The sequence below is a fragment of the Squalius cephalus genome (assembly GCF_949319135.1).
Source record: "Squalius cephalus genome assembly, chromosome: 21".
Classification (NCBI taxonomy): Eukaryota; Metazoa; Chordata; class Actinopteri; order Cypriniformes; family Leuciscidae; genus Squalius; species Squalius cephalus.
The window spans coordinates 28,763,719-28,777,164 of record NC_137142.1 but is presented as its reverse complement, the minus strand read 5'-3'; the positions used below and the strand labels follow the sequence as shown (position 1 = coordinate 28,777,164).

General features: G+C 38.7%; 1 protein-coding gene across 6 annotated transcripts in view; it reads left to right on the top strand.

Annotated features, from left to right (window-relative positions):
- The window catches only part of kcnma1a (potassium large conductance calcium-activated channel, subfamily M, alpha member 1a), a 185,309-nt gene extending 171,863 nt beyond the window's left edge, over positions 1-13,446 (top strand). For 3 of the 6 annotated variants that reach the window (XM_079855909.1, XM_079855908.1, XM_079855907.1), the window contains 7 exons: positions 399-482; positions 1,987-2,117; positions 4,426-4,620; positions 4,975-5,093; positions 6,374-6,607; positions 7,956-7,984; positions 9,780-13,446. In XM_079855909.1, the coding sequence (XP_079712035.1) occupies positions 399-482; positions 1,987-2,117; positions 4,426-4,620; positions 4,975-5,093; positions 6,374-6,607; positions 7,956-7,984; positions 9,780-9,931 (944 nt within the window). In that variant the 3' untranslated portion in view covers positions 9,932-13,446. The remainder of the gene's footprint in view (positions 1-398; positions 483-1,986; positions 2,118-4,425; positions 4,621-4,974; positions 5,094-6,373; positions 6,608-7,955; positions 7,985-9,779) is intronic. The other 3 variants (XM_079855911.1, XM_079855910.1, XM_079855912.1) reach the window with 2 other exon arrangements.

Below are 13,446 nucleotides of genomic sequence, written 5' to 3'. Positions count from 1 at the left end.
TTTATCAGCAGATTGCCAGCAAACCGGACATATTCAGTTCTCTACACAAGCGAATCATTGACTGTCAATGGAGCTCCTGGTAAATCAGGCCTGCAGTATCAGTGTTGGAATATGTGCGATTACACATTACACGTTTTTCTGTTCTAAATGGTTCATAGTAATCTTTCCCCTATTTGCAGTGCAGTAGATACCTAAGCTTGCACAACATCCCCGTTATCATGAACAAACACGGCTGAACTGTTCCATGGAGTTCTTACAGAAGCGCTTCATCCTGACGCTGTACCTTTAGATTTCTAATCCCACTCTTGACATGATACTCTCTTTTATGCTTTCTTTTTCTCTGGCTTTGAACTTGTTTCAATAACTGTCTCCCCTCAACACTGTTTTATCATCATTAGCTAAGCCTGGCAAACTACTGCCTTTGGTTTCATTCAGTCAGGAAAAAAACAGTGGAACCAACATACAAATGATAACAGAACTGGGTAAGCTGCGCCTTTGTCCTCCACTACTCTGATGCACTGCCTCCTTCATCGGCTTGTCTTGATTTCTCTCACTGCAGCTGAGGCCTGCTCCCATGGCATCACTTTGAACACATTTTTATCCTTAGTTCTGGTTGAAATTGACTGTCTTGTTTTGGCCTTTTTAAGGATTTTTTTTCTTTCTTTCTCAGAGGCCTTTGATCATGCGAGTCTGTCCTTGTGGCTGTTTCCATAGCATCTCCCTGCAGTTCAATTCTCTGGCCCGGGCTCCTTTTCATCAGCGGCCTGTCTGAAAGACTGACATTTCTCTTCCTTAGCTCACAGGAAGTCTGGGAAGAAATCAAATTAGAAAAAAAAAACCCCATCCAGATCAAACCTTGCTTTAAGCTGTTTATTTTTATTTATTTATTTTGGTGCTGGCCCTAATCTCTGAAGCATAGGTTTTGAAAGGGGGTGAAACAAAGATTGTGTGAGGCTGTGTTCAAACCGAACGGGATTTCAGAGCATTGTCTCTATACATTTGCCGCTGAGACCATAAACAATAGCCTTAAAGCAATCTGGCTGCTTCTGCTGTCCAACCAAAGATACCAAGCTGGTTGTTTTATATAAGTGGACCTAAATTCTTACAGTTTGTCTAATGCAAGAGTTGTCTCTTACTCTACAATGGCATTTTGGCAATTGTGCATCACTTAAAGTAATAGTTTACCCAAAAAATAACAATTCTTTCATCACTCATAAACCCTCACGTTGTTCCAAACACGTATGACTTTCTTTTTTCCGGTGCAACACAAAAGGAGTAATTTTCCATGCAATTACAATGAATAGGGATTAAGGCTTTCAAGTTCCAAAAAGGATAAAGAAGCTTAATAAAGATAGGGTCATAATACTTGTACACTATATTCCACATCTTCTGAAGTCATTCAATAGTTTTGTCTGAGAAACAGATATAAATTTAAGTCATTATCCACCGATAATCTTCCCCTCTTGTGATATGTTAACGGCTGTGACTAGATCATTGCATCAGATTCATGAGCAAATCGTGCCGATCAGTTTTGAGAAGTAGAACCAAACAAGTCATTGACACGATATGACTCAAAAGAACGATCCATTTGTAGATCAAACAGCACGACTTCTCTCGTGAACGTGCCAAGTGTAGTTGGGTTGTAAGATTTTTTTGTGTGTGATTAATGATTTAAATTGCAATATTTTTCATAATACACATTTGGAATGACATGAGGGTGAGTAATTGAAGACAGAATTTTCATTTCAAGTTGGATTCCACCATTTTTAGGCACTGCATTGTGCAGATATCAATATTTCAATATATAGGTATCTCCAGAATGCATGCCCACTGACGTGCATGCAATTTTTGATTTATTTATGCTCATTGTTTATTTGTATTCATGGACCCATTTACCAATGGTTGGTGAGACACACCACTTCACCATTTGCAGGACATTGGTTGTCTCTTTTGCACAGATGTAAAACTTCTGTCTCTCTACTGCAGTAAATGACTCCAACGTTCAGTTTTTGGACCAAGACGATGATGACGACCCAGATACGGAGCTGTATCTGACCCAACCGTTTGCCTGTGGTACTGCCTTCGCCGTCAGCGTGTTGGACTCCCTGATGAGTGCGGTGAGTTAGTGGCTAAACAGCTGCCACGTTGACACCTATTTACTGATTTGAGTTCCTTTAAACAGATTAGCATACATAAATCCTTTAAATAAATTATCCCTGCTGAATAAGTCGATTTAGATCCTTTAATTGTGTGAAGGATCCTTCATACTATCTACTAGGCGTCAGATGATCTTTCCGTTCGCATTCAAAAGCAGCCAGTGATTTGGTGAACAAAGCAACCTGTCAAAAGGTGCACAGTCATTTCTCTCCCATCATGGCATGTCATATAGAATTACATGAAGGCATGTCTCACTGCTAATCCTCTGAAATAATGTATAGGAAAGAGACATCCTCCGGCTGTGCAGTGCTTTAGATGTAGGGCTCAGACGTTACCAGTAGGCAGAGGTTGGTAAATGAAATGCCACATTGATCAGACAGCACTGTCAGCAGCGGTGACATCAAAAGGAAAGTTGTTGCCAAGACTCCTCATATAATGTGTCATGAAATAAACTTTCAAGAGTCTTATTAGATCTTTTAACAAGGTAAGTGCTCAAGTTTTCTTTAATGGTATGCCTTGACACGCAAGGTGGGCTGCTTTGGGGTCCAAAAGCTCTAATCTCCTAACAATGTCATCTTGGGTAGATTAGGAAACATACCTTTTTTCCTTTTCCCCTCGTTCTCTCTTCTTCTTTGCAGCTTTTTCCCCCTCACCACCTACGACCGCTGCTATCCCCTTATCCATATGATGGCTTAATTCCAGTAGCTTTCACTTTGAGTGAAGCTAGAACAAAGCAGCCTTCAAGTGCATTTCACTGTGGACAAAGGTGAAGCCTGCTAATAGACAGTTCTCATCCATCATTGGGCTGAATGCTGCTGTCAGGGGCCCAGAGAGGTGTCACTCTAGCGCGAGCTCGCGGTGACACAGCCCTCTGGTGCTCGAACAAACGACCTCATGATCCTAGTAGAATCTTATATTTTTCACACGTTAATCATTCGACAACTTTATCATCAGTGACACTGAAGAATATTTGATGGACAAGATACAGTGGGGTCCACAAGTCAGAGATCGCTTCGAAAGTCTAAGATACAAAATCTTATTCAAACCTGCAATCATTACCAAAAGTTTTAGGATTTAAAACATGTAAAACACACTACTGTCTAAAATTGTTTTTTTTTAACTAATTTAAAAACACTTTTTTTTCAGCAAGGACATATTCAAATAATCAAAAGTGACAGTAAAGATATGTACACGAAAGCTACAAAAGATCAAAATTTCAAATAAATGCTGGTCTTTTGAACTTTATTCATTGAAAAAATTCTCTCATGGTTTCCACAAAAATATGTTGATAATTAGAAACGTTTCTTGAACATCAAGTCACCATATTAGAATGATTTCTGAAGGATCATGTGACACTGAAGACTGGAGTAATGGCTGCTGAAAATTCAGCAGCTAAATTTAAATGAATCCAAATTCTTTATAAATAAATGACATTTTAAAATATTTTAAAATAGAAAACATTTATTTAAAATTGTATTAATATTTCACAATATTACTGTTTTACTGTTTTTGGTCAACTTCTTTTAAAAACATAAAAACTCTTACCTGCCCCAAACTGTAGTATGTAAATGAAATTAAGTGAATAATAACTATTTGTAGGTCACTAATCAAATTGTAACATTGGCCATGTTAACAAATGCCAGATATCATGAATCATCAGGTTTTAATTAAAGATATGGGGCCTCATTTATAAAATGTTGCATAGAAAACCGTCCTACATTTGATTTTGCGATCATTTCTCAAATGTACGTACGTGTGATTCAGAGAACGAACCTCTCTTCCAGATGTGAAATTTATAAATCGCAAATGATCTTGAAATTGTGCGCAGCTGAATGGCTTCAGATCTCCGAATCTAACTATTCTCTCAAACTGTTAGAAAAATGCACCAGTGGTCTCGGACCTCTGGACTCCACTGTATAAGAAAAATGTCCACGACTTGTTGTGTTATCTATTCTTCACTGTATCTAATCTACAATTAGCAACAATAATGATAATTAAAATGTCCTCGTGTGCAAAACGCTCCCCTGTTAAGCGTGGCTGGTGTTACCAAAATGAATGTGCGTGGGGAGGAGACGACGACAACAACAACAACAACAACAACAGCTGGCGTAATTGCATTCCCGTGTCTCTTCCCTTCCCAGGGAGTGAAATGCGAAAAGACAGATCAGGGTCTAGATAACAGTGCTCAGGACAGCTCCAAATTCCTGACTGTCTTGAGTTGTGACTCTAATGGTGCTCACGTCCGGATCCTCTTCTTTATCTTGGCAGACATACTTCAATGATAATATCCTCACCCTGATCCGGACGCTGGTCACGGGAGGCGCCACTCCGGAGCTGGAGGGCCTGTTGGCTGAGGAGAACGCGCTGAGAGGTGGCTACAGCACGCCACAGACGCTGGCTAACAGGGACAGGTGTCGGGTCGCCCAGCTGGCCCTATACGATGGGCCCTTCGCAGACTTGGGGGTAAGTGGATGCTTAAGAGGAGCTGACAAGTTTTGGCACTTTGCCCAACAGGGCTCGTTCCCCGTCCGACGCCTCCCCTGCCCGCTAATACAAAGTGAACGAGCTGAATACGCAAAGTCTGTGGGTGAAAAATAATGTTGCCTTAAATCATGATATTTCTGTATCCAAGTAAGAATGCAACACATTTCATTATAGCAGTGTAGACATTGTACTAGGATACAAATGCTGAGAATGAGACAAACAACACCTGCCCTTGCACTTGCTGAAGTTGCTTTTGTCATGCCTGAAATAAGCATAAGTTGATTTAAATGTTATGAATGAACGCTTAAAGCACTATTTTGTGTTCTTTTTCAGGATGGTGGTTGCTACGGAGACTTATTTTGTAAAGCATTAAAAACGTACAACATGCTGTGCTTTGGAATCTATAGATTGCGAGATGCACATTTAGGTGCACCAAGCCAGTGCACAAAAAGGTGAGTTGTCCATTTTACCTATTAACCTCGGTGTCAGTAGTTTTTGTCCTTTATTTCACTAGGCATGTAGTCCAGCTGTAGTGAAGCCTACATTATTAATATAAACTCAGTTCCAGCACCTAGTGAGCTCCCTACCTAGGCAACATAGAGGAACACCTGACACAAATCTTCACAAGATTATGCTTGCTTATAAGATACACAATTTTTTTTTTTTTTTAAGAAATCAATAATTTTATTCAGCAAGGACACATACAATTGTTCAAAAGTGATAATAAAGACATTTACAATAGCCGCTTTTCCACCATCGTGCCAAACTGTTCTCATTGCTTAACCGTTCTAGTCCGTGCTGATCCGGCCCAGCCAGTGCGGATATGGTTTCATTTTCCACTGTGGAGCTGATAACAGAGCTCTTTGTAACAGAAGAGTTTACTGAGGAATGAGATGTATAAGGCTGATGCGATATAGAGGATGATCAGAAATTAATTTTATTAACTTGTGTTTACTTCGCTTAAATAGCACGCTTACTCAGCTACTGAGAATCCTGAGTGGCAACGGCACTTAATGCTTTCTACCAGCACGGTTCTGCATGGTTAGCCTACCGTGCTGAGAATTCTGGGAATGGTTTGTAATTGTGTCATGCCGAACTAAGCTCAAGTGGAAATATAACCGGAACCGTTCCTTACTATTTTTAAAACCGTTCAGCCGGCCGGTGGAAAAGCGGCTAATGTTACAAAAGATTCAGATAAATGCTGTTTTCTATTCATCAAAGAATCTCTCCAAAAATGTATCTCAGTTTCCAACTAAATATTAAGCAGCACAGCTGTTTTTAACATTGACAATAATAAGAAATGTTTCATAAGCACCTATATTAGAATGAAATCTGAAGGATTATGTGACACTGAAGACTGGAGTAATGATGCTGAAAATTCAGCTTTACCATCACAGGAATACTTTACATTATAGAATATATTCAAATAATTTGATAGTATCTGATAGTCGTGAGGGTATATGGTCTTCTTCTTTCTTTCTTTCTTTCTTTCTTTCTTTCTTTTTCTTTCTTTCTTTCTTTCTTTCTTTTTTTCTGTTTTTTCTTTATCCACACAAAGCTGGAGTAGGATAAAGTTTTTTTTTTTTTAAATACACACTTAATAATTTTATTATTATTGTAAGTGCAAAAAGGCAAACATCTTAAAATAAATTTAAAAAACAAGTGAAGTAAATGCTTTATTTCCTCCTGCATGATATCCCTGAACATAAGTGTCATTTTTCCATGTGCACAGATATGTCATCACAAACCCGCCTTATGAGTTTGAGCTGGTGCCCACGGACCTGATATTCTGTCTGATGCAGTTCGACCACAACGCGGGCCAGTCCCGAGCAAGCCTGTCCCACTCCTCCCATTCCTCTCATTCATCCAGCAAGAAGAGTTCGTCTGTTCACTCCATCCCCGCCACGAACCGACAGAACCGCAGCAGCAAAGCACGTGAAGCACGTGAAGCCCGTGACAAACAGAAGTAAGTTGGCCTTTATTTCTCTTTTTAACCCAGTAGAGTGTGTATGTGTGTGCTTGTTAACTTTTGTGGTTTCAGCACACTTCGTACAAAAAGGACGTGTGCGTGTGCGTGTGCGTGTGTGTGTGTGTGTGCGCGCGTGTGTTTGTGTGTGTGTGCGCGCGTGTGTTTGTGTGTGTGTGTGTTTGTACCCAGCGTTTGTTGTTCTGTTTGTGAGTTTGCTTCATTGTAATGTGCATGTGGCCCTTGCCTTGACCACACACTGAGCTCTAAGACCATTTGATCATCGCCACATCGCCAGGACCATGCCAGCATCAGTCTGCATATCGCTGCTGCACTTGTACAGACACAATCAACCTAATTTTGGAATGTTAACTATATGAACGATTAATAATGGTATGAAATTTGCAGGTCCCATGCAGACCTCTAGAACATTTTAGTTAATATTCATTATTAAGCTTAATTGTGTATAGTTGAATTATTTTGTGTGAGGAAACAGCATTAATTCATGTCTTGCATTTCTGTTTGTCCAATCATTGTTGTGTGTTTGTGTGTGTGAGAACTGCAAATTGCATCATCATGTTTTTATTCTGTGCTTATTTTTAGTTATGGTCTACTGATTTTATTTTAATGTTCCAGGTAGGGTATAGAGCCATTATCATAGCATAAATAGTTTCACACCATCCCTACATGCCTTGCAGGTGCAGAAACCCTTATGGTGTGTATTTCTCGTGGCATTTTGGATCATTTAATTGTGGATCATTTTGAAATCTTTATCATCTACATATACAGTCTTTGTGAAGCTGTTGTTGAGACTTATCTCTCACTAGAATGGAGGAGCTGCAAGGCATTATGGGATGCTGTAAAACCCTGCATTGATTTCAGTGCCTGTTACGATGCGTGCCCTAAAAGTTGTAATTCAACAAGATTTAGAGTTTGTAATATATTCCCCCTTTGAGAGAAAAAAGTAGGTTATATTAGTTAATATTCGAGATTTGAGATGCAAATGTTGTCCTTTTAAAGAGTTTTACAGTACTATCTGGATAACATTTGATTATTTTATATCCATTGTTTTCTTTATTACTAGCTACAAAAATTAAGAAGTTTAAAAAAGTATTTTGAATAGTTTGTAAATCTTAAATACTGAATTTATATTTGAAGTAGCATTTTAGATTTTTTTTTAAGAATCATACCCTATTAGTGTAAAATAAAGATGGTTATGATTTATTTAATTTTTTTTTTTAATTTACAATATGTTAACCAGACTAAAAATGTAGACATATGATGTCAGTTATTCTGTTACTTGCCTTAAACACTGTAAAACTTACATAGACCACTTTTTTTTCTAAAGTGCAACAAGGATGAATAGAATGGGCCCAGGTATGCAAGTTAATGATTCTGCATGATACAGCACCTGTTGTGGGATCTTTTAATCATAACTTTGTCCTTTGTGGAGCACTGTTATGAGAGGGGATTTTGATTTTACTTTCCAAGAAAATCATGCCTACTTTTCACCTTTGCTTTCTAACTGAAAGCAAATGGCTGCTGCTACTGCCTAACTCTTGTCATGCTCAGGACCATCCCAGCATTGCATGCGGTTGACTATCATCCTCTCTCTATACCTCCGTCCATCTGATAGGTTCCAGTGATCTCTCTCAGTAGTCCCCTTGACTTATTTCAGTTCCTCTTGTTCATTTACCTCTCATTAGGTTTTCTTTATTTCTTTCTTTCTTTCTCTAAGACAAACTGCATTGTGTGAGAGGTCAGTGTGTCTGCACATTGTTTCTGCAGGTAGTTACTCAAAATGTATTTGTTTGTTACGTCATCCAATTAAAAAATGGTATTTGGAAAATACACATATAATATAATATTATCCGAATAATTTTCAAAGCCGTTCAATTAAATCCTATAATGAACTGATTAATAATAGTTACATAAAAAGCCTAATATATGTAAAAATATCTAGTTAAATCTGAATTTTTATTAAATGTAAAATGTAGAATTCTTGTTCAAATTTATTGCAAAGATTCACGTATTTTATATAATATTTGTTAAAAAATGCATTATCTATTGATAGTGTTGACAGTAGATATTTCTTCTGATTTGAAATTTGGATAAATATTGTGTGAAATACATGTTAATTTCAATTAATTTTCTATCATTAAATGTATATAGATTTTGTTTTACAAATGATCAATCTGCAATCTCCAGATATTGGTTGATTAACCTGTCTGCACAATATTGTTAATTGTTAATGATGCATTGGTGGCTTTTGTCATATTTGCAGCTTTGCTATATTCCTAATAACATCTTTTAATGGAAGTAAGATTACTATACTGTACAACCTCAAAAACATAGATTTGGTCCGTTAAAAGTTCCCCACTCAAACCAGGCGAAAGTGGTTTCACGTTCCGCTCACGGTTCCGCTCTCAGCCTAAATTCACCTCAAATATCCGTGTGAGAGGGGAACCATGATGAGAGTCCCTGTGCTGCTGAAATTGGCTCTTTTAACCCTTGTGGAGCCACAGGATGTCTCGAGGCGATGTAAGTTCCAGCATCAGTAGTAAACTCAGGGGAACGGAGCGAGGTGGCTGACTCCTTGCACCACCTCAGGCACAGCTCCACTTACATCAAACGACTTCGCCGTGACACTCTTCCCCCCGTGGCCCGTCGCAGCCTGACACTCCAAGGTGTGCAGCACATTTCAAGTTGGAGGAATAGTTGGAAATGTTGGAGTGCTGGAAAATGACACCGCCTAGGAGAATGTGAATATGATGAGGACAGATGCTGGTCCTGCGTGTGGCTTAAGTCCTTGTAGAAAACATTTCAGAATAAAACACCTAATTTCAAAGACCAGATCACGTGAAAACTGGTACGTGGTACACGGCTTGAGGGTCATTCCTTTTGGCTACAATACACCCTTGTTTGAGGGCTGTAAATGCTTTTACATACCGTACATTTTGCTGCCTGATGAAATCCAGATCCAACAATGTGTGTTTCACCCTGTGTCTTTCTGAATGTGAATTAAAGTTCATGTATAGAGAGAGAAAGATCGAGCGTGGTATTCTTTTTTTTCTTTTTCTTTTAAAGAGAGATGCATGACATTGCTTTAAAGATCTGATATTAACACTGTTTCTCTCGCCTTCTGCTTCTCTCCCGCCTGGCTGTCTCACAGAAAAGAGATGGTTTACAGATGAAGCAGAAAATGCATACCCAAGGAACATTCAAATCAAGCCCATGAGCACTCACATGGCCAACCAAGTAAATCAGTACAAATCCACTAGCAGTCTGATTCCACCTATTCGAGAAGTTGAAGATGAATGCTGAACGAATCCCCGGCCTTTACCATCACTGAGGGACTTGGGTCATCCTGCTGTAAAAGATGAGCGCTAATCAAGAAATGATGACTGTTGATGATGGAGACACATTGTCCTTCCCTTGTTCGACTCAAGGGTCTGAAGCGATCGAGAACTGGAAAGGACTTCCTATGTGTATACCTTTAATGTTACTTCCATACTTTTATATATGTATACATAGTGATGTACATAATGACAATCAAGTAAGGATTGTACAGCCCCCTAGCACTTTTTGAAATTATGTTAACAGGCAAACAAAAGAAGAAAACAAATAGTACTTCCTGTGATTCTTTGCAATATCTCACCTCTGCCGTGACCTGACTCCATGCAGAGGGTGCTATAATGGAGGATGAGGGTCACTGTCGTTCACTTCATCCAAACACTACCCAAAGATTAGCCCCGCCGATTGAGTTGCGTATCTGTCGTCCATTTCATTTTGCACTACCGCGTAATAACTCAAGCACTGCTCACAGAAGAGTCAAAGCTTACCCTCGGTTCTCCTCTGAGTTTGGGCTGAAGTCACAGGCTGAGGCTGTTAAACGAATGGCTTTGTTCAAGGAAACGGGTGTTTGCGTGACTGTATTCATGCATGGTGTGTGTCGAAAGCTGCCTGAACGTTTGGCTCAGGAAAGGATGCCCATTTGCATCCCTACAGACTGATGGAAATGTTTGCTGTACCTAATGCAAATGGTCGTCCCCAACGTAGCTCTTCGGAATTGGCAATACACTGAGGATATGCACTACTTCTGTTGATGTCTTTCCATCATACATGACTGTTGATGTGGGAAACTGTCTGTGATCGAGGCTTATAACATGTTTGTTTGCGTCTGCGGCTCTGCTATTAATACAACTGAATGAAACACTACTGTCACCTGCTGATAATTCAACAATGATTGAGCTTTTACGCTGAAATAAAAACTCTACAATTGAAAATGCCACATATTGCGAAAAGTGGGCGTCATTGGTTCCTCCTTTGGGTGTAGCCACTGCCTGACACAGGGTTGGCACAGGGGCTGAAAAGTGCTTGGATGTTCCCTGTGACCAACTGTGATGCCTTAAACTCTAGACCGAATGCATAAGCTCAATCATAATGTTCAATTATCAGTCAAAGTTGTAACTTGTGGATGATTCTTGCTGTGGACTGAATGCATTTGAACGTCACTCACTGCTATCAAGGCTACACAACTAAGTTGTACCTTTAAAGTAGAACTTATACTGATACATATGCTTCACAGACCTTTGAACTTTGCTTCAAGTGCTCTGTCAGATTTATACATAAGTACATACTTATTTTTTATCCATGAGCGTAATCATTTTGTACTTATTTTTATACATATCAGAGAACTTTATTTCTAAATGTATCTTAAAGATATCGTAATAGCTACAGTGCACAGCAGTTCAGTTTTACCCCTGACAACACAACATATCACATACCATCAACTGGGACACGTCAAACATCTGTGAACCCGATTCAAAACGGTACAATTTCAGCTTTCCATCTGGAGTGCTCTTTGATACTCACTCACATGGGCTGCTTTGAAGGACTTTGAGCTCTACTACTAAAACAGCATATATGCTTTCATTTTCATAAGCTAACAGAGATCATAACCCATATTGAATGACTGATGACACTTTTCTGTAATTCCAGGTAAAGTGATGTTGATCCTCAGACAGACATGAACTCAGAGATGTGCATGAGGAGGGGCTCTGCTCTTTCTGTAATGAGGGTAGAGTTATAGTGATATTAGCCATGTTTGACCTAAATTAGGTCTCTGTAAAGAGAAGAGCATGCTGAAGCACTTGTGCAAACGTAATTTGATCAGATCAGCAGTGAGCTAATAGCCATATGATTGTAGATGTAAGAAAAGAGACATTAGCACATGTCCACCCATTGAGCAAAAGAATATAAATTCTGCCCGTTCTAGTCCACATTTATTTTCTCAAGTAAAAGGATCTCAGCTTTATTGTTTGTCTATTGGACAATTAGGCTTGGTCCTGAAGTGATTTTCTGAATTGTGATTACATTGGTGTTACACTTTGTAGCAAGTAGATTTCTTAATAAATGAATAAAAAAAGAATAATACTAATGTGAGTAAACTGTATGTATAATTGGATTGTCAACATACTTGCTAGCCTGAGAAAAAAAAAAAAAGGAATCCATTGGAGTTAAATGTCCAATTTTTTGAAAATATTTTTTTCTTCTATGTAAGGTCCTTTTCCTTTAATGAAACTACAAAGGCAGATGGCGCAGTAAAGACAGCAGGTTTCATTTGATGAGAAAAGTGTAGATGCACGTTGAGGGAAGCAGAAAGCAAACTAGCTCTTTCTTCTCGAGGATTATTAACCATCAGGTTTTAACATTCCATTTTGTCATCAGCATTTCAATCCATTACAGTCACATATAGTCAAACCTGGTTGTTTGTTTACAGACCCTTTTCTTTCTTTCAACACACATACTCAGGTAGCAATCCTGATGACAAAGCTACAAAATAAAGCTGGCTTACATTTTCTTGTGTTACCTTTTGTAGTATGAGGTGATACTGATATTTTCTTCTCCACTGCAACAAATGTGCAATGTTTTAGTATCATGCAATTTATTTGTACATCTTGTGAAGATACTACAGTGTACACATATCTCAGTTTCTACAGTGCCATGAAATGTATCTGTCTACCAGCATCAGTCAGTCATTGGTTTGTAACAGTGGATGAATATTGTGGCATCTAATACTGGCATGGAGAACATCCAAGCCATCCTTGCCTCCATGCCAGGACAGTGCCAGGCAGTGCAGGAAAAAACCAAAGGAGGAACGCCGTAAGACCCACTAGAGCGAAAAGTGGCATTCAAACAGGCATATGACATATGTGCCTATACAAGCTGCTGAAATCCTAGCACCTTGGTTATTGATACTGTAAAAGTCAAAAAAAGGGGACAGCCATGGCTGAAGGATGCTGGGTAGAACTGACTATAATGTTTAGTTCGATCACCTGTCATTGTATTCAAGAGTGTTCTAATTAAAGTAACATATAAAGCAACCTTACTGATGTGCTATGTAATACACAACTGTCATATTTTGGCTATTTTATTCTACTGTAAAGGACAGATTTAAGTTTTAGAAACTGTATAAAGAAGATACACTGTAACAGAATAAATACTTGGAGGGGAATTAAGTCTTAACATGCTGAACTTGCATATGGATTACTGTTTTGTTGCTGTCTTTTCTTCCACTTCAATAAATAATCAAAACATCCATATATACATGTAATTATTGGCATATTCATTACAGGATAAAGGAGTTTCTCATAGCAGAATTTGACTGATTTGACCACCAGACGTGAAGAAATTGATGGTGCTGAAGCTGATCTACCTGATTCTGTCAAATATAACCTGCTGATAAACATACTGTCTTGTACAAAAAGTTTGTACATAAATTGTACATGGTTTCTTTTTGTATTTTCTCAATTAAAATTGATGTATTTGTGTTCTAC